This window comes from Pavona decussata, unplaced genomic scaffold (assembly GCF_977016875.1).
Source record: "Pavona decussata unplaced genomic scaffold, jaPavDecu1.1 SCAFFOLD_602, whole genome shotgun sequence".
Lineage (NCBI taxonomy): Eukaryota > Metazoa > Cnidaria > Anthozoa > Scleractinia > Agariciidae > Pavona > Pavona decussata.
The window spans coordinates 3,176,672-3,202,461 of NW_028145860.1; the positions used below are offsets into that span (position 1 = coordinate 3,176,672).

Sequence of the window (25,790 nt, forward strand, 5' to 3'; positions counted from 1 at the left end):
AAATGTTTTGCGATGTAATATCGAATAATTAAATTAATTAATGTTTCTGTAATTTTCCGACTACAATGAATTTTAAATAATGATAAAAAATAATAAAATAATAAATCCCAAGTAAATAAATTTGCTTTATAGATTGCCATCTTCTTTTCCTTATCGTCTTTCCTACCTCGGTTGATTCTCCAAAAAAGAAAAATATATTTTGGCTGTTTTTTACTCTCTGAAAACCACGCAGAAAGTCAAAGACAGACAGACAATATTTGGTTTCTGCAGATAAACTCACCACTCCCGGAGAGAGTACAAAAATTAGAGGAGTGCGAGTTGATGAATCTTCCACCACGGATGCCATGTCTAGTACCGGGGGTTCCACAAACCTGAATATTAAAGAGAAGAACGCTTGTTTCTGAACTTAAACAACCAAGCAAACAGCCAAAAAAAAAATAAAGCAAAACAAAAATAACTACTAGAAAGCTAATCATTGGAGTTGGTTGTTGGTTCTTGTCCTTGCCCTGAGAGCCTTTTCTCTGGGTACTCCGGTTTTCCCCTCTCCTCAAAAAAGCAACATTTCTAAATCCCAATTCGATCGGGAAAGTGTCCCCAATTAGTATTCTGCGCTAAATACATTGACACGAAAATAAACTGATTTTTATGCTCTTTCAGAAGACTTACTTGGATCCCAAATTGTTTACAATGAAGGATGTAGCAGTAAAAGAAACTCGATCAGGACGCAAGGATCGAACAACTAACATCCTCTGGAGCTCATTACACGCGTTCTCCCATTCACCTGGAGAAACAAAAAGAAATCAATGCAAAGGTTGCTTAATTCGTAAGCGGAACACAACAGTAAGTTGATGATAGGTCAACCATTTAGCCAGCAGGATGTCTGGGGTTCCTGTACACTGCCAGTTTTTGGAAAAAATACATAAAGTATAATCATTTACAAAAGGGGCATACAGGGGAAAGTTCTGTAATACGAGTAATTTTTTATTTATTTATTTATTTATTTATTTATCTATTTTGTACTTTCATTTTCCGCTAAATAATTTGTTTATTATACAAAACTGAACCTTTCTCCCACGAACGTCTGCTAAAGTTCCCTATTACCAAACTGCTGACGACTGAATGATTTTTATAGAGCTATGAAGTAGTTTTTGCTTTTACCTGGTAGCGGTGTGTTTTCAGGTTCAGCGCTCGTGTACCAGAAATTCCAGTCTCTGGGGTACTGCTCAAAGGATGTTACGATTCCATGGAAATTAGGCAGTCTGAAAAAACAAATAAATAAATAAATAAATAAATAAATAAATAAAGTCAAACGGCATCTGTGTAATGACTTCAACAAAGAGAGCTTGAAGTGTTCAATGTAAACTAACTGATCATTTGAGGCATTTTAAAAGTTTTAAATTGAGAAATACGCGTTTCGTCTTTTTTTTTCACAGTAAAATATGCCTTGCACTTCATTAAGTTTGATAAGTCCATATTTCAACATTTTTGTTCTGGTTTTCTAACCATTTTAGACAATCACAGTTCCATGAACTACAAGGGTATGCCTTACATTGTGAACCATTCTGAGTGGTCCGATGTTACACGAGATTTTTCTGTCAATCGTTTGCCTCCAAATACCCATGACATTTTAATGGGGGCCAGGGTCGCACGCGTTTGAGTACATGCAGGGCACATTTTCGTTGGATGCACAAAAGAGAGGCTCTTAGTGCGAGCCCCTCTCCTTCCTGGACAACGATAAAATCCCACCCCCCCCCCCCCTTGATTACTCAAGCGTCTACCAGGCAGGCTATTTCAATAGCAGTCATAACAACGTACTTATCAAGCTCTGTGATGTTATCCCATGAGCTCTCGTTGAGCCACTGAGTACAAGGATTGTCCATCTGCCCTTCCCTGTCCAACACCTAAAACAAATAAACAAATATTTCAGGGCTCCATATTCCCCACAATTATCTTTGTCATCACACCAACTGCTTTGGACACAACTACAGATCCTAGTATTATACAAGAATTGTATCACATATGACCCTAGTAAATAGTCTAGCATGTCACAACTCGAATTAACTGTAGCTCAAAAGTGGTTTGAATATCGAACTGATTGAATTTCCATCAAGGATTCACGTTTTTCTCCTGTAATTCCATTTGTGACAAATCGCAGACAGTTTCTTACTACACGAGTGAACTTGGCATTCACTATCTCTCTCTGTTTTTACTTATTAATAAAGTTCTGTAAAGAAAGCTAAAACTACAATTGAGTTCTCGAAGATTTCTATTCGGAAATCCCATCCACCAAGGCCCGGTTGGTCGAAAGCTGATTAACGCTAATCTCCGATTAAAAGTTAATCGAGGTTTTCACCTCGCTCGAAATAAGGGTTTTTAAAAGCTGATAATAAGCCAAAGGTTAAGAAAAGTCTAAGTCAAAACTGACGAGCAAAAGTCTTTTGGAGAAACACTTGTTGATAAGTAATTAAACTCAAATGAAACTTCACGTTTCACCCAGGATTAGCTGAATCGGGCTTTGAACAACTGGGCCCAAGTTTTTAAAGTAGCAACAACAGAAAAAAGATAAAAGATAGTCTTTGATAGTCTTTTTATCAGTCTGGGTTTCTCTAAGTGTGTAACACACCAAAACACCACTAATTAGTAAATTTAATTTAATTTAATTTACAGTTCTTCGATGCGCATTTTGCTGAACCTCAATGCGCTTACAATTGAAAAAGATCTACTAATGGCCTAAAGCTTACACTTATGGCTTACTATTTATGGCACTTACCACGCCTCCTCTTAAGAAGAAGTTATATTCATCCATGTTGAGCTTTCCAGCAGCTTCGAGTATTTTAGAGCACATTTGGAAAGAGAATAGCAGCTTATGGCGTTCAAACAATCCACGGCAGGTAAACCTGGATAAACGTAACAAGGAACAATCTAATCAACTGTCTGTTAGTGAGAGACGAGGAGGAGGAGGAAAGAGGGACAACGCCTTATGTGAAATTTTAGATTGCTCTCCGTTTTTGTCCATATTAGCCCACTTCTGAAAAAAATGCCCTTCATGATTTCTCTTGTAGTTGGTTGCAGTGGATTAAATAGGCCCTTCTACAAAATGGTGGCTGAAAATTCAAATAAGTTAAAATTAAAAACGTATACCAACACTAGAAAGAGCACTTTTACTTTAGTAACCCTGCAAAGTTTCAGCATCTCAGGTGTAATATCAGCTGAGAAAATGTAAGTTGAAAAATGAAAAATTTACAGACGTTTGTATGACTGGGGGTATGACGTATACCCCCAAATTTCATCTCACATTTCCCAAGCTGATATAACACCTAATACACTAAAACTTTGCAAGGTTACTAAAGTAAAGGTGCTCTTTCCAGTGCTGGTATCAGTTTTTCATTCAGCTCAATTTTAACTCATTCAAATCTATTGCCGCCATTTTGGAGAAGGGCCTATTGATTTGAAGGGGTTGAACACTCAAGTCGAGTCTATTCGCGAAAAACGTTTTCTTTAAGAATGAACATTCCCCTGTGCAGTTACGCTTTCGCACCTTTAATTTGATTTTAATGTATTTTCAAGGTATTACCAAAATTTTCACTCTTCAATATTTGTATATGCCACTGCCAAACCCTGTATATTTACATTTGATAATGACGACATGGAATTGTCGAAACGTCATCCCACTTTTTTGTCGCTAACCTTTCCAAATAGTACTACGATAAAGCTTTGTTAAATCAATAGGCCTGCACCTTTTAAAAGCTCTATTTTCACTAGACCCTGCAACTGCATTCTTTTTTTAGGGTTGGGAGCATTGTTCTGTTGTTCGTTCTTTTGTCCTCTCAACCAACCATGTAAGACGTTGCAAACGGTGAAGGTTGCCCCTGTTAAACTTCATTATTACAACACATTCTCACACAACACTTACTTGTAGACAGCATAAGTATGGTAGTCATTCAAGTTCTGTATTCGTATCTCTAGGTTGGGACTCCGTTGGCTCTTCTCGATGGAGTTGTTAAACAGATCTATGTAGGAGTCGAGGGAGAACTGGTACATAGGATCTATCTTACCCATGTCATTCAGAACGAAAAACAGGATGGAAGCTCGCTGTGCACACGGTCGGTAACCCTGGTAACAAAACACAAGTCAAGTTAGCAGACACTGAGCGTTGCATTTCTGCTAATAGAGCGGTTTGCAGTTGACTGTCGGCAGCGATTTGGTAATTGATTTGGTTTTGCTTCACTACGCTCTGTGATTGATTAGAAAAACTCACACTACTTTCTCAACCAATGAGGAGCAAAACCAAACCTAATCGTGACTTGTTCGTCCGCGTTTTCCCGTGCTCATTTTACGTTCGTTTTAAAACAAATTCTACATTGATACATTGTACATTGTTACCTCTCTTGCGGCGTCAATCTTGATCTCAGTCTGCTCGCTGACTTGAAGTTGTTCAGCTACTTCCTGCGAGGTGGTTTTGGATGAGTTCAGTGTGTTTACCAGCTGTTCGTCATCCAGTAACGAGCCTTGAGCTGTCTGCAACAACCTGGCAGAGAAAAGAGCAGTTTACGATTATACATTGTAAATTTGAAAAAAAAAACTTTATGAGATCCAAGGAAGGAAGGGAGGCAGGCAGGCAGGCAGGCAGGCAGGCAGGCAGGCAAGAAGGAAGGAAGGAAGGAAGGAAGGAAGGAAGGAAGGAAGGAAGGAAGGAAGGAAGGAAGGAAGGAAGGAAGGAAGGAAGGAAGGAAGGAAGGAAGGAAGGAAGGAAGGAAGGAAGGAAGGAAGGAAGGAAGGAAGGAAGGAAGGAAGGAAGGAAGGAAGGAAGGAAGGAAGGAAGTATGATGCAAGTGCTTACCTTAAAATCTCGTCTTCTAACTCCTCGAGTTTCTTCTTATTTGCTGCAATGTTAATTACAAGCGCATCTTTCTGTTCTTCCAGCTCTGGCCTTTCTTTACGAACAACGATACCAAGTAGCTGCGCTTCAAGACCTAACAAGTACAAATAATCAAATATTAAACAAGACAAGCAATCATCCACGGTAGCAGTAATACCACCACATGCTTGGTGCTACATAACCCTATGGGCTACATGTGGCACAACTTTGACTCCACCTTTATCTTCTTTTACTAATCAGTTAAAGCAGAACTATTCCCTGTTCAACGTACACACCTTGTTCTTTGACAGCGAAGTTGACAATAGTTGTCTTGGTGGAGATCTCTGGAGTGTAATGGGGATTGCTCAGTTTAGTTGTGATGTAGAAGCGGAAGTCAGGGCTGTACTCCACTTCCTTGTCACCAAGACGAATCAACCAGCGACCACCTGTGGAAAACGACAAATAAATAATTTAAGTAAATAAATTTTAGCCCATTCAAGGTTTTAGAAGTCTTTGTTTCCTCTTTGCAAGTGTAGATGAGGGAGAAGAAGAATGATAAGAAAGCACTCGAAATGTTGGGAATTACAGGTGCGATGGACCAGCAACTCATTCATTGGGAGTAGTAATACTCCGTTGTTTCATGCTCTGTTCACCTCGAAACCTGAAAAGCCACTAAATTGGAGGTAGGTTTGAGTTCTTGAAGCCCAAAGTTCAACATATATAATCACCTGACTAACCTCCGCACATTCCTCACAGAAGTAGTTGGGAGAAGTTGATTAAGAATCAGGATGATTTATTTAAAGAGGTCGCTCTCTTTGTTCTCATAATCTTAACGTTTGGGTACGTATTATTTTACAAGAGAAATTAGAACTGATTGTGGCTAAAGGATTAGTTGATATCGCGAATGTGTGCAAGTTAGGCTTTTCTGCAGGGGAGGAGAAAGTGGGTAGGGAACAAACCTGATTTCACAATTGACTTGTTCAAAATTGGTGCCAATGATGGATCTAACTCTTCCTGCAAAATGAAGTAAATTTGGAAATCAATATCACTTAATAAGTACTTGATGAAGTACTAGTAACAAAGAACATTAATGTCTGTTAATCCCACGTGACAGCAATTTATACAGCAAGGCCTAAGATTTAAACTCACGACTACCCTGTGCGTTTCAAATCTATTAAGCGTTCAGAGAGGTTTACTTGAACTCCGGACCTAACAAGCAGCCTGATGAAGTGAACACGCCATGCCACAACCCAGTACTTACTTGAACATTCTGCAGCAGAACTGGGTTACCAAACTGAATGGAGTTCTCCAATGTCCGCAGATAATCCGTCTGCTGCAAGTCAATAATCTTCAGACCCTAAGGAAATAGAAAGAAGGTGTGAATTTTCGATATGTCATGTTATAAAAACTCAGTCCAGAATGTTATTTCAGACACAATTCAGCACTTACCTTCTTAGTTTCCATGTTCTTAATCCACTTGATGGCTTGTCCTTGAGGATCAATCATGAGTGGCCACCTAAAAAGATTGCACAATGACAACTATTACTGTAAAAACTCTAATATCACTCGGGAGAAGAAGGAGGGGGAGGGGGAGGTTATTACAAATCTTGAGTTTTGAACAAAAATCAACTTAACCTTCCAATAATTCTATGACGTCTTTTCTGAAAACAATGAGTAGGCGGCCGCGTATTGCTGTTTCATTTACACCTTAACTCAAAAATATTTATAGACATTAAAAGGTAAATGGCACTGTCTGCTTCAACATCACACATCAATAACAATCTCATGGGTGAACAACTACATCATAGCGGATGGCTTACAAACGTCCTTCCAGTGAACAGTCTGGTTAAAAGTGCATGAAATCTAGCTTTGGTTTTTAAACTACTTTTTAAGTTTGTGTGTATTTATAAGTTAGCGTATAGCTGGTTAGGATCTATAACCACAAGGCAGTGGAATGTTTTGTGATACGTGTTTGTACCTGCTTCCACGAGTCACCATAACACCGTTCTCTGTTGAAAAGGAATCAGACGGCAGACCCTGTTGAAAAACAAATGACATCAGAAGGCAAAATTCGATTATTTAACATTTTAAATAAAGCATCTCAAAAGTTTAAGCACGATGTTTGGCATCAATATGGCAGTGTACCTGAATGTTCCATTCTCTGACAGTGGTTGGTTTTGCCAGGAAGTTTGAGAATGAGAAATGTGGATTGCAAGCGACATTTAGCTGGCGAACCTAAGAGACAAAGAAATATTGGTTTTAACGAGAGGGAAAAACCGGAGTACCATGAGAAAACCTCTCGGAATATCTACAAGAACCAACAACAAACTCAACACACATAATATGACGCCGAGTCCGGGAATCAAACTCGAGCCAGATTGGTGGGAGGCGAGTGCTCTCACCACTGCGCCATCCCCGCATCCCTGAACTAGATAGTATACCTGAGCCAGCCAAGTTTTCTCCACCAGTTCGTCTCTGTAGTTTGACAGGAAAGGTCCAGAATAAGACAAGAATGCAGCAGCGATCAAACAGTCTCCAACAAGGTAACCAATGTTCTCCTCGAGAATCTAAAATCAACACACAAAGAAAATAAAAATACTTGTAAAGTGAAAAAAGAGACAGACAGATCTAAACATGACATTTTCTATTCCACATTTCATTTCGATACTCAATAAAGTACTGGTCATTTTATTCCAGTGCTTTGTTTTGTAACTTCTTAAGTTGCGTACATAATAGTTATGTTCTTTCATGTTTTAAATCAACAGCTTTCACTTGCAAGGTCAATCATACTAAAGACGAACTTCAACAAACTTGTAAGTTAGAACCATTCACAATACGAGAAACAGAACTACAGGAAAGAAGTTTTCGTAAACTTTCAACTGACTGTTCACACTTAAGAATTTACTACATGCAGACTAAGCACCACAGAAAAGTACTACCTAGTAGCTTTCATTTGAATCAGTCGATTTTGTTATTGTTTCCCTTAACGCAAGGGGAAAGGTCGAGTCTCCAGTGTGATGAACATTTATTTATTTTCATGTTAAATGCAAAGGAATACAAAGGGTCAGTTATAAAAAGACAATTTAGACGGTGTTTAACAAAACCACGTTCTAAGCCATTTTCAATTTTGCAACAATCATATCTAAACATTGTCTGCTGCTGACAGTAACAAGAAGGCTTGCATCCCAGACTAGAAAACTATTTATCTACTTAAAATAAAACACTAACGAACAGATTTGGAGGTCCACTGATTGTCTTAAGCCGCGGCCAAAGTTAGCCTTTGTTTAAATAACTGGTCCAAAGTGTTTCTAAGTAACTAATGCTCTTTTCCTTTCCTCACCTTAACACTAGCTTCCCAGCGATCTCTCTCTCCAGCCAGTCCAGACACTAGTTTACCAGCTCTTTCCAGTTTTAACTCGGTGATCTCAGCTTTCTTTCTCAACTCTTCTTTCTGAGCAGATTTCTCGTCATATTGTCTCTTAAGCTCCTCCATTCGATCTGTCACCTGTTGAGTTGATCAATGAAGAATTGTGTCTTCCTCAAAAAGAGCTATGTATGTAACAAACCCTGGTATTACGGATAAAACTCGTGGAACCCGCAAATTGCACAAAGTACCCCAACATAATGTACTGACTGTACAGGTTTATTATCTTATCAAGTAGAAAAGTTGTTAGCAGTAGAAAGTCACTAAAATGACTTATAACGTAAAAACTAAATCGCCAAGTGCAGGCTAGGGGCCTGTCATATCCGGGAATTTCCACTACTGACGTTCAGCTCATACAGGAAGAGCGCTTCCATGGTTGGCAAATCCTAGCAACCCATCCATCAGTCCCCCCTCCACTTCCGCACTCCCCCCCCCCCCAAAAAAAAAAGACAGAACAGTGGCTTTCAAAGCGCCAAAACCTTAAATAACTGCGAAGTCCATGCCACATAAACTTCACTGGCTCTGAGAACACGTGGAATTCCGCACATATCAACACTGCTGGGCACAAGGCATCTCATTGGCGCTCTTTTCTCATTCAACTACATAAAAAGTCTTGGAAATGACCGCCTTCTCTACATTTACGTTGCACTATAACTACAATAGGACTTACTTCAGCTGAAACTGAACCAGGGGCCTTTTATACTAAATCTGCTCCAAAGCAGGATCACTATCTAAGGAAATGGTTACAACAAGTTTGTTCGAAGAGGACCCACCACCTATCTCATGAAGCTAAGGGGGGGGGGGGGGGGGGGCAGGGAGAGACGAGAGACCACCATGTATTTTGTGGATGGGTGGGTCTTGTTCAAGTATTGTATTTTTGATCACTTCGCTAAAAACTATTCTTGCTACATAAAACCGTTAGCTGCCTACCTCCTTCAGCTTCGCTTTAGCTTCAGCTAACACAGCCTGTTTCTCCTGTAGTTGTGAGGTAGCCTGAGCGAGCCTCTGTTTCTTCGGCTCCACCACTCTGTAGATCCGCCCATAAACCTCCATTGCCCGCACCCACATGCACAGCGATTTGGCTGCTAATGACACACGGCCAATTATCTCAGGCTGAAAATCCGCTTGAGAACAGTAGGTGCCGATTTTCTTCAAAATTCTGTCCGTCATGTTGTCTTTGTCGTAGTTAACGAGCTGTTTGATGAAGTTTTGGTCACCTGTGAACAGCGCAGCAAAATTCAACAAGACTTTTCTTTGATATCATCTATCATTTTAGAAGAGGTTGAGTGAGATTACACGACTTCATGAACTACCAAACGGTATAAAATACTAACCGTAAAATTACGAATATGCGCACCTTAAATGTCTACTTTAACAAATCTATCCAGAAAATATTCCACAACACAACGAAAGTCACCAATTCGCTAAATCAGTCGCCGGTGTCTTAACAAAATAGCAGATTGATTCGTGTGCGCACTCACTCACCCAGCTGTCGCTTGGCCTCCGCCCAGGTGGGCTCGCCTCCTCGAAGGATCATAACAGCTTCCATGACTTTCTCAACCAAAGCAGGTGGCCTGCCATACGACTTAATCTCTGTCATGTCTTTCTTGTTGAGTGATTCCAGAGCCTTCGTGGCTTCTGCCAGGGCGGGCAAAGCCTCGTCCAGATCATGCTGAGCGTTTTCTGCCATCACCCGACATTTATCTTCCTCTTCAGCAATTTTCTCGCTCCTAGCTTGCACAATCTGCGAAGAAAAGAAAGTAGCAAGGTGTGTTAGTACGTCTCCTTTAGGCTGTACAGTAACTGCTTATGAGAAACAAACACCCTATACAAGTATGTTACTTTTTCACAACAAAATGGAGGAAACTGTGGATGAAATCCTAAAGTGTGGCCATTCAAATCAAAGGTACAGAGCAGTATTTTCCTGTAGTACTGTTTGTTATGACAACAACAACAATAACAACAACAACAAACTTTACTTCCCCCAGAGTCTACAAAAAGCATTACTTTGCTGTATAAGGTGATTCTCACTTTTGAGTCTGAAGAGGAAATCCTAAAGTGTGAACATTCAAATGAAAGCTACTGAGAAGTACTTGTCTGCAATGCTGTTTGTAAGGCTGTACAAGGTGGTTCTAACTTGTGAGTTTGTGAATGAAATCCTCAAGTGCGACCAATCAAATTAAAGCTACTGAGCAGTACTTTCCTGTGGTGCTGCTTATTATGCTGTACAAAGTGGTTCAAACTTTTCAGTTTGAAGATAAAATCCTCAAGTGTGACCTCTCAAATTTAAGCTACTGTGTAGTGCATCCCTGCAGTCCATTTTTCAACTCATTATACAAATCCAAATTTGAGAAAATTGGGCAAACCTGTACTTAGGAAGAGAGTCAATTACTTGAAGATTAAATTGGTAGAAAACAAGTCAATAAACTGTCTTACCTTTTGCTGTTCATCTGCATCCCGCTTCTGCTGAACAATAACCACCAGATATTCTTCACACTGCTTTTGGAACTGTGCTACTTTGGTCTTTGCTTCCTCCAACTCAATTGACATTGATTCCACCTAACAAGAAATACAAACAACAACTTCAAGAGAAAATTTATATAAAAGATGAGAAGGCATACTTTTACCAAATAATATCCCCTCCACGCCCTCAATTCCCGGGGCGGGGGGGGGGGGGGGGGGAGAGGAAAGTGACAGTGGTGATCGTCGGAAAGAACCCCTAAAAGGTACCAGAATTCTGTTTTGTGGGCGTGGTCTGAACAATTCAACAAATCAGTTGACTGACATGTACTTCCTCTCATATTTTTCGGATCAATACCCTAAAAGGTACCACCATACTTCTGATGGAAGTCATTTTAGATTTTAGCACCCTAAGGGGTAACAAACCACGGATTTTAACCCCTAAAAGGTACGACGATCACCAATGTCACTTTTATATGTGAGTGTTCCTCCCTCCCTCCCGGGCCTCAATCCTAGTTATCCCATCAGCTCTCACTGTCAAACCAGGTTATGTTCGGTCTTATGAAATAAACTCTCATCAAGGGAGTGCTCTTGGGGTGAAAGTTTTTGCAAGTAAATAAAACACCATACCTTGGCCCTGGTGTCATCGATTTTGTCCAAGCCATTTCTCAGTTTGCTTGCTGCATCTCCAAGTTCTTTTCTTTTCTCATGAAGCAAACTAAATTGGGAAATAAAAATAGGCTAAGCGGTTGGTCAACTCGCCGAATTATCTTTGCTAATTTATCTTACTGAGCAGTTTTTTTTATGAGTTAACAAGTAAAAATCTGTCAGCTCAAGACATGTAACTGTAGGCTGTACACTATCACCCAAACAGGACAGAGACGGGAGAGGGGATGAGGCGATTTCTCTGTGTTTGGTCAAAAATTCTTATGCTGGTACCAGTCAGCGGTATTTAGCGTTAAGCGCATGCTCCGTGGGCCTGAGCCGTGGGCTTTTTTTACTCGTGTTGGTTTTCGCTTGTTTGTAATAGTTCTACATTATATTAAAAGGCCTTAGTTGTATCGCGGATCGTGTCAATGATTTACCTAGCCTTTGCTTAACTGGCGTCAAGTATTTGACAAGGAAACATCAGATTGCTCTTAGAGCACCGAGAGGAAAATATGAAGTTTGTTTCTTCTGGGAAGAACAAACTATAATCCGTCTTTTAGCAATTTCTCCAAAATACACAGGAAGAAAACGAAAAAATTGGTTGCAAATCCATTTCCATCCTTATCATCCGCAGAAAAGATAATAAACACTAGTATCTGTCTATTAGTAGAGTTATTGTTAACAAAACTGGACCATTATTTTAACGTTCCCCTTCATACAAAGACGTTTTTGCCCATTGAAAACAGTAACACTACAACAACAACAACAACAACGAAAACAATGTATTTGAAAAACAAGATAATGAATGGCTTGTCCCGCAAATAGTTACAAATAAGTAACATCGCCCTCGTAAAGGAATTTCTTGGATATTCAAGGTATTATTTACGTTTTATACCCAGATACGAGTTCGAGGTAGTTTGTAGGTGTGACATAGTTATGACGTTTAACTTCAAGCAACATTCGTTTGCTGGTGTCCACAACAGATCTGTGAACTGTCACGAAAATGTTGGCCACATTGCCTTTGGTCTGTGAAATGGAAAATAGATCGTATTTGATCATTCAATTATTGAATTTCATTTGTTATTGACTCTGAAAGTCAAACCACAATTCAACTATTTAAAAAAAAGTAGCTTTTCAGTATGTGAACAAAACCCCACAGCGTGACCAAACGGATGAAAGTAATCAGTCAGTCAGTCAGTCAGTCAGTCAGTCAGTCAGTCAGTCAGTCAGCCAGCCGGTCGGTCGGCCAGCCAGCCAGTCAGTCAGCCAGCCAGCCAGCCAGCCAGCAGGCCGGTCAGTCAGTCAGTCAGCCAGTCAGCCAGTCAGTCAGCCAGCCAGCCAGCCAGCCAGCCAGCCAGCCAGCCAGCCAGCCAGCCAGCCAGCCAGCCAGCCAGCCAGCCAGCCAGCCAGCCAGCCAGCCAGCCAGCCAGCCAGCCAGCCGGCCGGCCAGTCAGTTAGTCAGTCAGTCAGTCAGTCATTCATTCAGTCAAACAGTCAGTCAGTAAGCAAGAAAGTTTATCTAAGTGACAAATGCATCCAGCGCGATCTAAACTAATTGGCGACACTTAAAATGAAAGCTACTGAACAGCAAGTTTCTGTAAAATTGCTATTGTTTTCAAAATTTCACAAACGAAATGCTACTCTGTCTACATCTAAACTTTGAATCTTGCAAGTAAAAGAATTATGTTTTAATGCCGGGACATTATTCCTTACCTCATCATCACCCAGTTCCATACTTTCTAAGTACTTCTCAGCCACCTCCAAAAGCGCGTCCTGGGGCCACTCACTAAACCAGTCAATTGTGGTGCAGTTGACAAAGGCTGGGTACATACGGATGCGGTTCCTTAATGCAAACATCAAACAAGATTAGGAATACATAAGGATAACAACATAGCCTTCGTGACAGGTGCTAAAAAGGATACGGGAGAACGGAAATCGGGCGCGTGCGCGCGACACGCGAGGGACGCGAGGGAGAGCTCCGCACGCCCGTCTTGCAGTTTTCCGTTCCCCTTTCTAGCGCCTGCCAGGCTAATAATAACACGGTACAGAAATACCAAGGTGTGACCACTCAAATGAATGCTACAGATAAATGCTTTCTTGTTGAACTGTTTATTATGTCGAACAACATGGTTCTAACTTATAAGTCTAGCTAGGATTGAATATTTCAAAGGGCAGCTTCTGAGCAGTACTTTCCTGTAGTGCTGTTTATTATGTTGTACAAGGTGGTTCTACCTTTTGGGTCAATGGATGAAATCCTAAAGTGTGACCATTCAAATGAAAGCTACTGAGCAGTACTTTACTGTGGTGTTGTTATTATGCTCTACAAGGTGGTTATTACTGAAAAAAAGATATGTGGATGACATCCTGAAGCAGAACCATTCTATAGAAGATTATAGTAATTAAGCAGTACTTTCAGATGGAGATTATTGTTAGTGGAAGTTTAGAATAACATCACAAGAAATAACCAACTTTGGTACGAGATTGACCATGTTAACCTACCTGAAAGGATCCCCAACTGGACTCATACAAAGGATAATATGTAGATTACTCCTGACTCGCTCAATAAAGAAGTTAAACATGGTCTCTGGAGTGTCAAAGATGCCTTCCTTGACAGCCTCCTCTGTAAGAGCAGAGCGGACCTGTACAGGGATAAAAACTTGGTGTCAATTGCAGGGCAAGGCACCGGGAAAACTGACAGTCTGTGAACATGACTTTGCCTGGCTGCTTTTACAGTCAATTCACGTCACGCGTGACCAGTATTTCCGAGAATGAAATGAAGATTCGAATTTCTCTTTGTAATGTCCGACATGTGAATGGAATGTCGAACATTTCTATGGAAATCGTTCACAAAAAGATGCATTAACAGGAAAAAAAAAAAAAGATTCAAAACACTTTGGAAACAATTATTAATCCTGAAATACTTATTGCTGTAATGTAAAGAAAAATTCATAGCTTTATACCGTCAATAAACTAGGGAAATTTCTACGGGAACTCTGAAATCTCGTTGGCAATGTTCAAAACTGACATGTAAATTTCAAAAATTCCGTTCAAATTTCAAAAATACCGGTCACGCGTGACGTGAATTGACTGTAACATCTTACCCAACTTTTCCCGTAAAAGGACATATCCTTACAAGCTAACTATTCTGCCTAACCTCACTGCCTAACTATTCTGCACTAACCTCTCACTTGACTGTTCAAAATCTTAATGAAACCCCTGCAATTCTCTATTTCAGAGATAAATATTTTACAAAATTTTGCGACACTGCATCCCCCCCCCCCCCCAAAACGCTGGATTTCACGCCATGCTGTCTCCTTCTGATGTAAAGAAAACTCACAAACTGGTCTACTGACAAATCATTATGTAGTCCACAATAATCTACTTCCCGTTCCATAAAGACACCACTTCTTAAAGTTCCCATCTCTCGAATTTTCAAAGAAAAAAGAAAGGACTTTTCATGTACAAACCTCCTCAAACTCTTCAGGTTTGTACAGATTTGGAACCTCTCCACTGCTGAGGATGTTGCTGATGTCTTCAAGGAAAGACTCCTCCAAGGCTTGAGTGTCGTTGAACAGAAACACTGTGGGCTTGTTTTCCACACCAGTGAGGTAATACAAGCGCTTCAAATCTAACAAAGAATAGCAACGATAGTAAGCAGGGGCAACAATAGCGGGAGTCTGTCCCACAAAATTGCCTAAATTTCCATTTGCATGCACATCATTAAGACTTTCTTCCATTCAATTCACCAAACAATTACTAAAGACGTCTCTCAAAAACCTAATAAATTTAAACCTAATATGTTTTGGATAAACGTTGTATTTTACGTTTTTTTCAGGTCTGAGTCCATACGTTTAAGATTGTATTATGTTCGTTCCTGACTGCAATTTTAGTATTTTTAACCTGGTGATTATTTGTACATAATTTCATTATCCAATGGTAATTTGTGTCGCGCTGTCCGAAGTTTGCGAAGTTTATTACTATGCGAGAAAAGTAGATCTTAGCAAGGGCTATTGAAATCCAAAAAGAAAATTGGGGGTAACCACCCATTTTTTTATAATTAATCAACAACTAATCAGATAATTAAGCAACAATTATTCTAAAAAACAGCAAAATACAAAGAAATGTATGGCGTTTTTTTCCAAATTGAAGCTTTGTTATCTCTAAAAAATGCATGCAGGTTACCCCCAACTTTCTTTTTGAATACTGAAAGCACTTGCTAAGTTCTGCTTTCTCCACATAGTTTTAAACCGCGCAAAAATATCCCTGTATTAGTGGAAACCAGAGTATCTCGGGATGCGCACAACGTATGCGCAATAACAATAGTAGGCACCGTCCTTAAGCGGACTAATGAAAGAGAAACTATATGAGGTTACTGTCCGTAATAAGCGGTGTCCGAAAAGCAGGGGTCCACTGTATATCTTTAGTACGCACCTTCCCTAAACTCGTTTTTCCTGTAGTGTTTAGTAACCTCAATCTGGAACACCTTGAATCCAATGATGTACGCTGACAGTCGACTGAGACTCTGCCGTCCACTGCCACCGATACCAATCAACAGCATGTTACCACGGGGCTGGGCAATCACACGGATGATGCGAGTCACTAAAGAAAGCAAGGTACAAATGATTAGGATCTTAATTTGTACTGCTGCTGTTTGATTACTGCAGTGTCTCTTGACTGACAATCAATGAGTATCCGCTAGGAAAGATGACCTGGGTTGAAGGGTATAAGTGCACCCGGGCAGACTTAGTTAACTTGGGTGTTGTTGTTTTTACAGAAAATGTCAGCCAAGATGTTAAAAGCAGCCGGGAAAAGTTGCATTCACAGACGGTAAATTTGCCAAGTACCTGGTCCTTGATGAAACCCCTGGACGCAATGATGTATTAGAGGTTAACAGTGCACAGCTTGTGTGTGGCTGGGACCAAGAATTGGTGTCTCCTTAGGGGAGGTTAAAAGCAGTAATACTGTGTGGCTGGGATCAAATTAATGAGAGGTGTCTGAGAGACCACTTGCGAGAGGTGCCTGCTTATGACAGATGTACTGTTTTTGTTGGCTGGGGCCAAAACTGAGTGTTCATTTTGGATAAGTATTCGGGATTGAAATACAGTGACTAGTTAATAAAGGAGGTTAAAAATGCAGCATGAGTGGGCTACAAGACTTACAAACTGACAACCAAATCCAAAAATGCCAGAAATAGGGCTTGTATAGAACTTTCAAAGTTTCTGTTCTGATGTATTTAAGCCCTACGGTTGCTATATATATAAGGTGTGGTGAATGCGAATAAAAGATAATGTTCTTAAAATCGTAGTATATTATAAACCAGTATATTCACCTTGAAACAAACAAAGGATAGTGATATACTTACACTTATACTTATACTTATACTTATTCTTATACTTATACCTAAAACGGTATATGAGAACCAGGCTAATTAATGGCCAGGGGGTGCACAGTTCAGCCTTTACTGTCTTACCATGCTCGATAGCATCTCTGAAGAGCACAAGATCCATAGCTATAACACCAGGTTCCATGTTGTAATCTTCCAACTGATCTTCCATGTATTTCTTTAACGCCTTGAAGTCCACCATGTCTTCATAAACTGCTCCGTCTTTCATGAAGTCACCTACAGAATTCAATCAACGTAAGTCTTGTGGTTTAGGTTTGCTTTTACTTTAAATTCCACTCATGCAATTGCGGTGAGCCGTTCATGCAGCAAGCTAACAGTCTTAGCTTTTCAGTTTCAGTCACTTTGATACTCCTGCCAAGAAATCCTATCGTTTATGAACTGGGCTACAATAACTGTTGACTTACCAAAGATTGGTGGCTGTTTGTTGGGACAGAGATTGTGAAAGGTAAGGTCAAACATGGTTCCAAGCTTGTCGCTCAACAACGTGACAAAAGCCTCGTGGTCTGCAGCATCAATCAGACGGTCAGAGAAGACCCTGAAAATAATCCCAAACAGTTAAAACCTGTATTAAATGAAACTGGAAGTCCAGGGACGAGTTGCATAAAACTTAACGGCGGGCGTAAATGCTATCGTCAGACGTTAAAATACTGAATGTGACTGGGTTGAAGGTCTGGCGTTAGCAGTTACGCCCGATGTAAATTTTATGCAACTCACCCCAGGAGAGGTAATGGCAGTTCAAACTCTTTAAGAGCATGTGAGAGTTTATGACAACACGGGACAGTCTATCTTGTGCTCTACACTCACCAAAACCAGAATAATTTTCAAGTTTAAACGATCTTTTTGAAACTGCTCTTGAGAGTAGATAAGCCCCGTCCACACTTATCAGAATAACAAAGAAACGTTTCCAAATTTATCGGAATTAGTGTGGACAGGGCCTAACACAAGAGCAAGAGCTGTATTTCCTGCCATTGATCAAATTTGACAACTTTGACTTTGACTGTGTGACAGTGACAATAGAACAGAGATGGACATCTCACCTAAAACACTCGTGCACCCACAGTCTGGAGATGGCCGTCTTTGTGTCATGGAAGTCTTTGTTAGCACGCAGTAAGCCTTGGAAGACCTGCAGTGATAAAAAAAAAACAAATGGCCTATGAAATGGTTAAGTACATGAGTGTATTATCATGCCTTGGCTTCGCAAACGAAGATCAAGAAAGGAGTGGTCCACGCCTGTTGCAGGCTCGCTGGTGACTGACGAGGCCCTTGCAAGATTGGCAGGTCCTGCAAAAGCAGTTATAGGCAGTAGACTTGCACCCTTTAAAAGCTCTATTCTCACAGGACTCTGATAACCTGCAGCTGCATTGTTTTTTAGGATTGGGAGCATTACCCTGCTGTTCGTTCTTTTGTTCTTTCTACCAACCATGTAAGACGTTGCAAACGGTGCAGGCCGCCCCGTTATAGGTAAGGAGCAAACCTAAGCAAGCACGCAGACGTTTACGTTGTTAAAACAGAGCCACAAGAAGGGAAAGTACCTACCCTGGAAATATCTCTTAGGTTGAACAGGTAGTGGATCTTGGTTGGTGTTGGCAGCATTTTCACGCTAATGGCATTGTAGATGTCAATGGTTGCCTAAAGGGGAATAAAATTTACGGTAAATACATAGGTGCTAAAGGGCAAGCCTGTAAAAACATACGAGACTATTGTTGACTTCTTTGTGACCTACGTGACTTTTGCTCGCGCTTCAAATCATTCTAAAAATGATAATGAAATCTATATTCAACCAAGATATTGAAATCAGTCTGACGATTGATGACAAGTCACCTGAGTCATGAGATCACCAAGAGGTTTGACGTCTTCTTCAAAGTCCTGCAATTTCTGGTTTATCATGGTTCCAAAAATACGTTTGATCTGACTTTCCTGAAATCCAAGAGATGTCCAGTAAAATCAACAAACCAAATTTCGAGTTATGTCAGTCACAGTCAAACTTTGACATATAATGTGGTTAAAATCTTTCAATCTGTGGATAAAATTCTAAAGGGTGTACATTCAAATGAAAGCTACTGAGCAGTACTTTCCTGTGGTACTGTTTATTATTCTGTAAAAGGTGGATCCATGGATGAAATCCTAAAGTATGATTATTCATTTGAAATCTTCGGCGCAGTACTTTTCTGTGGTACTGTTTACTACGTTCTAACTTTTGAGTCAGTGTGTTCGATGCTGGTTGTTTTCAGTACTTTTCAAAATAATTTTTTTGGGAAAGGGCTCACTACAATTTGTTTGAAAAGTGCACCTTACCTGTCCCAGTCTGAATGTTTAACTGACACTTAACTATATTTACCTGAGGGAAAGTCATGTTGATGAGGTTGAATCTGCTCTGCAGCCGTTTGGAGATCACCATCCTGCCTCCACCCGGTGGACCCATGGACGCTAGCACATGCATGTCCTGATAGTAAATAAATAAATAAAATAAATAAATAAATAAATAAATAAAAATTGCTAAATGAGGGTGATACTTAACAGTCTGTGGCGACTGACAAACCTGTGGTCCTCAGATTCCAGATCGAATTGGAATTTGGGAATGTTGATTTTTGAGGAGAGGGGGAAGCCGGAGAACCGGGAGAAAACCTCTCGGGGCAAGAATGAGAATGAACAACTAACTCAACCCACTTATGACGCCGAGTTCGGGAATCGAACAGGAGCCACATTGGTGGGAGGTGAGTGCTCTCACCACTGCGCCAACCCCGCTCCCCATATATCGTGTTTAGTTTATTATAAGCATAAGAATACAAAGGAAAAATGTCTGTATAAGAGCTTGTTCATTATCACTGGATCATAGATTAGCTCGATAAAGTGAAGACTAGTACTGGACACTTATTTCTCCGGTCACTTGAGAACGGTGCCTACTAATACAGAAGTATTTTTGCGCGGTTTATGAATATGCCGGAAAAGCAGACTTTAGTAAAGGCTATTGGAATCCAAAAAGAAAATTGGGAGTAACCACGCATGTTTCAGAGATAACTAAGCAACAATAATTCAAAAAAGCAGTAAAATACAAAGCAATGTTGGCATTTTGTTTCCAAATTGAAGCTTTATTATCTCTGAAAAATGCATGGTTACCTCAAATTTTCTTTTTAGATACCAAGCGCACTTGCTAAGTTCTGCTATCTCCGCATAGTTTTAAACATGGTCACCACGCCATTGTCATTGCAATCGCTTAGGATTGGTTGCATACGCCCTATACAAAGCAATGTATATATGGCGTTTTTTTCCAAATTGAAACTTTAATTATTATCTCTGAAAAATGCATGGTTATCTCCAATTTTCTTTTTGGATACCAAGAGCACTTGGTAAGTTCTGCCTTCTCTGCATAGCATAGTTTTACACCGCGCAAAAACATCCCTGTATTAGTAGGCACCACCCATAGGAAACCCGAGTATCTCGAGATGCGCAGAACGAATGCGCAGTAACAAAAGTAGGCATCGTCCTTAAAATTTATATTGCGAAGCTAGCGTCTCTTTCATGGTGTCGCAGCAATACCAACCTTAATGTACTTGACTGTCTGTTTCTGCCTATCGTACCAAAAGCCATAGTCCAACCACAGTCGGATAAGCTCCAGAGGAGGCTGTGAACCAAACGTGTCTTTAGCTGGCATGTTGAAGTCATCCATGAAGTTTATCAGCTGCTTGCCACCAATAGGCACATAAACACCTTACCAGAAAGAATAACACATCAAAGATAACATAGTGAATGGTTTGAACTCAGGAGACTATCAGTAGTTTATCTACATAATTTGTAGATGCTTATACATTTTTGTAAAAAGCCTCTTCAGGCTTACTAATGTTACATGTCTGAATAAATTTGATATTTGATTGATTGATTGACTGACTGATTGATTGATCGATCGATCGATCGATCGATCGATCGATCGATTGATTGATTGATTGATTGATTGATTGATTGATTGATTGATTGATTGATTGATTGATTGATTGATTGATTGATTGATTGATTGATTGAATAGGATGATAGTAGTGAATAGTGTATCGTCATGGGTTAAATGGTCTACAGTCTATTATCATGGTTCCTTTTATATCCGCTATATTGTCTTGCAATGTCAGTTGACGCTAAGATTTGCACTAGAAACCTAATCTCAAATGGACTTACATGTACCCTTCGATGACCTTTGGTAGTATAGAGCGTTAAGAAAGAATGAAACTTACTAGTTAATAGTTACAAAGAAAATAGATCATGACGTTCGTACCTTTGGTTCGTTTCTCCACCTTGCTCTCAATAATTTCTTGAACGTTGTTGGAAGATGTCTGGTGAAATGAAAATGAAAACTGTGTTAAGCTTTCCAGCCGTGTTGTCTCAGTTCATTCTTGGTTGTGAAGTAATGTGATAAACAAAATCAATTGTGACTGTGCTTCGGATTAATTCTTTTTAGTCTAACCAATCAGACCAAATGTGCTTGACTTCCAACCAAAAGACTTCAGATACTTTCCCATACTCTTGGTAATGGTGGCATGTTCTTCCTTAAAGCTTTAACTGGTTCACTACGACATTCGTATATGGCTGGGTTTGATTTCTTGTTGTACCAGTTTCATTGTATTTGAATCAAAAGTGACAGGGAATGAACATGCTATACAAAGATGTTGTGTTTCACACACCTGTGCCGACATGTTGATCACCAAGAGACTGTAGATCTTAGGGTCAAGTCTCTGCAACACCTTCTGGGCCAAAGAGGTCTTTCCAGTCCCAACAGGTCCTGTCAGAAGGACAGGTCGCTTTGCCTGTAGCAAGCTGTACACCAAGAAGTCGTATCGCACAGTGTCTACTGTGGGAACCATGATCTTGTAAAATGGTGTGCTATCAAGCAAACAAAGAAAATTGAATAAGAAAAACACTTGTTCTAAAAATGTATCATGACTAAATACTAGTGTTGTGCCATAGAGTGGTTTCCAATTGAGTGTTGTAAAACTGAAACCAAAGTAATTACTCAGGCCAATCGCAACAGATGTAAACAACACAACAAGCCAATCAGAATTCGAAGTGAATACATGTAACTGGCGCCAAGCGCGGGTAAACGCCAGAACACGATTGGTTTTGGTTTGGATTTCCATTGGTTGACAAAGTGGCGCGAGTTTTGTCAGCCAATCACAGAGTGCAGTAAAGTAAAACCAAAGCAAAAAGAATGCGAAATTACTTTCGACACTAAATTGAAAACCGCTCTAAGAAGAAACATTTGTATTTCAAACGTACTTAGGGGTGTAACGCCATCCACTCCTGAGTTTATCTTCCCACAGAGCCCAAGCCTTTTGTTTGGTGTCCACATGATATTCATACACTGTGTCCTGAAGAAACAGAAGTACTATCATTAAGACAACTCAATTAAAAATATGATGCTGGGACAATCACCCTGGATTTCTCTTCCATGCCTAGGAATTTGCTGGCACTATGGGCTATACCTACAATGTTAGTCGTTAATCATTACCTTTGCAGGGAATTGACCTTCAATTTCTCGAAGGAAGTTGTCCATTTTCTTTCTGCTGTCCTCGTCCACTGATGCACAAATGGACCAGATTAAAGAGAACAAAAACCACAGCTCAATCATGCGAGGGTAACTGTCTTCATGAGGATGTACCTGTGAAAGCAAAGAGAAGGAAAGTGAGTAAGCCTCGTGAACTATTTGTTATCTTGGAAGACAGAATTACCTAAAAGAGCGTCACCATTATGACGAAATTGCCAAAAAATAGCATGATCCTACGTGGCATCATTGCATAGTGTCATCGTGTGACAGAATGAACATGAATGTGACTGTGTAAAATACAGTGACGTAGTATGACAGAATTACTAAAATAAGTTGATCTAACATGACAGTAGCTAAAACCTGAGTAGGCTAGCACAATGTGCTTGACAGGAACTGCCACAAATAGTGTGAAAGAAGAATTGTTTGTTACTAACCCCGTTCTCTTCAGTGGCTAGTGCATCAAACAAAACACACAAGGAAGCCACAGCATTCAGTTCTGATGTGGGAATCAGTTCCTTGCAGTGATGCCTTCGGAAATCCAGCACCTTTGGAACAAACTTTTCAAACAGCCTCTGCAAGTGCTCCACAGATTGCTAACAAGAAGGAAACAATTTAACATAATTGTGAGCAGTAGATCTCCTTTTCACTCTTATAATTGAATAAAAAGAGTTGAAAGAGTTCACGATATCTTAGTAGAGTTTCAATCTGTTTAAATTCTCATAAGAAGTGACGAGACCAAGACTTTATGAGACTCTTACAGTTACTCCAAGCTAACGACTAACTTTTATGGATTCTAGGTAAGGGGGCTATAAGTTTCAGTCTAAAAAAAAACTGCGTTGCTGCGTCCGTGGAGAGTAGAAACGAATGTTTGGTTTATGAACAGAGTTTATAACTAAAGGTAAATTGGCCACCGTAAAGAGATTCAAGTGCTGACGTTTCGAACGATTAGCAAGGCTCTTGTGACTTACCTTATCGTGCCTCTTTTCGAGCCAACAGTCCACATAAGGTTGCCAGCCAAGATCTTTGTAGTCAGAAAATACCATACCACAACGACTGACAGTAGCAGGTGACGCTACAGCTAAATCTTCCACCTCAAACAGCAGGGAAACCTGGAGAAAGAACAGATATTTAAATACAAACTCAAAACCATTTTGTGTTTCTCTAGACAGTGTGTTACAGTATTCAACTCAAATCAGAGCGCTTTCCATTGCCAGAACAGGCCTGTTTACCGTTTTGTCGTTCCTTTCCTTCCTACCCTATTTCATGTTTTCCATGTCTTTTTTCCTGTGTTGCATTTAAAGAAGCTCAAAAAGTTCTTCATTATTTTAGTCCTCCCAAAAACCTTTCCTTATTCTTGCATCTTTGATATTATAGCTCAGTTTGCATTTTTGTCTTAGCAGTTAAAGTCATTCTTTCTTTTTGTCATCCTGGCCTACCTAGATTAGCTTTGCTACTTGCGGGGGGCCAAGAAATTGTACATGCAAATTTATACAAACACCTTATAAAGTTGAAGTTGAAGACAGGCTCTTCAGTTCAATCATTTCGCAAACAGAATGCACTAATTTGAACGGCAGTTTATATGCCTAGCGCACACTACTCTCAGAATGTACCATTTTGAAGAAATCGAAGAATCAGTCCTTCAAATTAATACAACGAGTCTGGCCGGCCAGTTCTCACAAATGGAAAGCGCCCAAGTCTCAAGTCTTCAACAGTCTGTCACTGTTTAAGGACGGTGCCTACTAATAAACAAGTATTTTTGTGTGGTTTATGACTATGCGGGGAAAGCAGATCTTAGCAAGGCCTTTGAAATCCAAAAAGAAACTTGGGGGTAACCACGCATTTTTCAGAGATAATGAAACAACAATTATTATTCTAAAAAAACAGTAAAATATAAAGCAATGTATGGCGTTTTTTCCAAATCGAAGCTTTATTATCTCTGAAAAATGCATGGTTATCCCTAATTTTCTTTTTGGATACCAAGAGAACTTGCTGAGTTCTGTTTTCTCTGCATAGTTTTAAACCGCGCAAAAATATTCCTGTATTAGTAGGCACCACCCATAGGAAAGCCGAGTATCTCGAGATGCACAGAACGTATGCACAGTAACAAAAGTAGGCACCGTCCTCAAATTCTGTTACCTGATCTGGCATGGCAATACGTTCACCATTGATGAGTGTTAGAACTTTATTGTCGTCCATTACTGAGTTCATAGACTCAATCCACAGAGTGTCCACTGGAGCGTCAAATAAGATCCACTTCTCATCAGGCCTTTCATCTAACAAAACAGGACATTTTATGATTAACTCTTCGCCATCTAACAGGGCATGAGGAAATATGCCATACCTACCGTCTAACCTACCGTCGACCAAATATTAAGAAATTTTCAGTTTTTTTTTTCAAGGACCCAAGTTTTTTAACTCGCTGGACAACGAAGTCATCAACTCTACATCCATTTCTTCTTTTAAGAAAATACTTAATAGTAAACTAATGAGTAGTTATGAATAACGAACTGAGTCTACCCCATCTTTTGTTTCATTTGTTGTAATCAACTCTCAGTCCGTAGTTTGAGAGGGCCTTATCTCTTATAAGCATTCTATAGTTTCTTTTAGATCCCTTCGCCACTTTTCTTTTCTTGTTATTTTGTATTGTATATTTATTTCATTTGTGTGGCAAAATAAAGTATGTATGTAGTATGTATGTATGGCAAACAAACAGCAACACAGAAAAGTGCTGAAACCGTTCAGGTGCAAGACTTTTATTTGCATCTGAATGAAAATACAAAGCTTTGCACCAGGTCTCAAGGCAATACTGAAATTCCCTCATTTGAATAGTGCAGTTGTTATCCCTCGGAGAAGGTGGGGGGGGGGGGGGGGGAGGGGACTCCCATATAAAAGTGATGGGGTGGTCGTCGTACCTTTCAGGGGTTAAAATTCGTGGTTTGGTATCTATGCCCCTTAGGGCAAATCGTACACATTAATAAAACCTAAAATACGTTAGTTAGATACACGACTCCACAAGCAATTCTGTTGTTTTAACTACTATCGTGTTGAAATAAAGGTTGTTGTTGTTGTTATCGTTGTAGGGTGCTAAAATCTAAAATTACTTCCATCAGAGGTATGGTGGTACCTTTTAGGATATTGCGGCAAAAAATATGAGCAAATAAATGTCAGTCAACTGATTTGGTACCTCTTAGGAATGAAAAGTTGTTCGGACCACGCCCACAAAACAGAATACTGGTACCTTTTAGGGGTTCTTTTTAAAATTTCTGACGATCAGCTCGTGACCCCTCCCCCGGGAGTTGTTATCAAGCTTATTTACCTGAGCAGGTCAGTCTCATCACACTGGACAGTACTCCATCAGTCCACTCATTTGTGTTGAGATCAAACTCGCCATAGAGTTCACCAAGAGATAAAGCCTTGGGGTTTATTGGGTACTCCTGTAAACAAACAAACAAATGATTGCATGTATAGT

The 25,790-nt window shown here is 39.9% G+C and overlaps 1 protein-coding gene across 1 annotated transcript in view; it reads right to left on the reverse strand.

The window, feature by feature from the left end:
- The window catches only part of LOC146449414 (dynein axonemal heavy chain 2-like), a 67,108-nt gene that overhangs the window by 8,704 nt on the left and 32,614 nt on the right, over positions 1–25,790 (reverse strand). Inside the window, exons 47-86 of the mRNA XM_085101932.1 lie at positions 25,638–25,755; positions 24,458–24,594; positions 23,290–23,430; positions 22,756–22,914; positions 22,286–22,435; positions 22,054–22,145; positions 21,462–21,660; positions 21,056–21,113; positions 20,336–20,502; positions 19,133–19,237; positions 18,616–18,711; positions 18,331–18,423; positions 17,832–17,917; positions 17,199–17,329; positions 16,861–17,010; positions 15,822–15,989; positions 14,858–15,018; positions 13,890–14,029; positions 13,104–13,233; positions 12,277–12,416; positions 11,373–11,460; positions 10,719–10,841; positions 9,768–10,026; positions 9,213–9,499; positions 8,199–8,363; positions 7,300–7,425; positions 7,004–7,093; positions 6,837–6,895; positions 6,308–6,374; positions 6,120–6,215; positions 5,818–5,872; positions 5,155–5,304; positions 4,841–4,973; positions 4,384–4,528; positions 3,914–4,113; positions 2,771–2,897; positions 1,816–1,901; positions 1,159–1,259; positions 667–781; positions 281–371 (exon numbers count right to left, since the gene is read on the reverse strand). Of these exons, the coding sequence (XP_084958058.1) occupies positions 281–371; positions 667–781; positions 1,159–1,259; positions 1,816–1,901; positions 2,771–2,897; positions 3,914–4,113; positions 4,384–4,528; positions 4,841–4,973; positions 5,155–5,304; positions 5,818–5,872; positions 6,120–6,215; positions 6,308–6,374; positions 6,837–6,895; positions 7,004–7,093; positions 7,300–7,425; positions 8,199–8,363; positions 9,213–9,499; positions 9,768–10,026; positions 10,719–10,841; positions 11,373–11,460; positions 12,277–12,416; positions 13,104–13,233; positions 13,890–14,029; positions 14,858–15,018; positions 15,822–15,989; positions 16,861–17,010; positions 17,199–17,329; positions 17,832–17,917; positions 18,331–18,423; positions 18,616–18,711; positions 19,133–19,237; positions 20,336–20,502; positions 21,056–21,113; positions 21,462–21,660; positions 22,054–22,145; positions 22,286–22,435; positions 22,756–22,914; positions 23,290–23,430; positions 24,458–24,594; positions 25,638–25,755 (5,184 nt within the window). The remainder of the gene's footprint in view (positions 1–280; positions 372–666; positions 782–1,158; positions 1,260–1,815; positions 1,902–2,770; positions 2,898–3,913; positions 4,114–4,383; positions 4,529–4,840; positions 4,974–5,154; positions 5,305–5,817; positions 5,873–6,119; positions 6,216–6,307; positions 6,375–6,836; positions 6,896–7,003; positions 7,094–7,299; positions 7,426–8,198; positions 8,364–9,212; positions 9,500–9,767; positions 10,027–10,718; positions 10,842–11,372; positions 11,461–12,276; positions 12,417–13,103; positions 13,234–13,889; positions 14,030–14,857; positions 15,019–15,821; positions 15,990–16,860; positions 17,011–17,198; positions 17,330–17,831; positions 17,918–18,330; positions 18,424–18,615; positions 18,712–19,132; positions 19,238–20,335; positions 20,503–21,055; positions 21,114–21,461; positions 21,661–22,053; positions 22,146–22,285; positions 22,436–22,755; positions 22,915–23,289; positions 23,431–24,457; positions 24,595–25,637; positions 25,756–25,790) is intronic.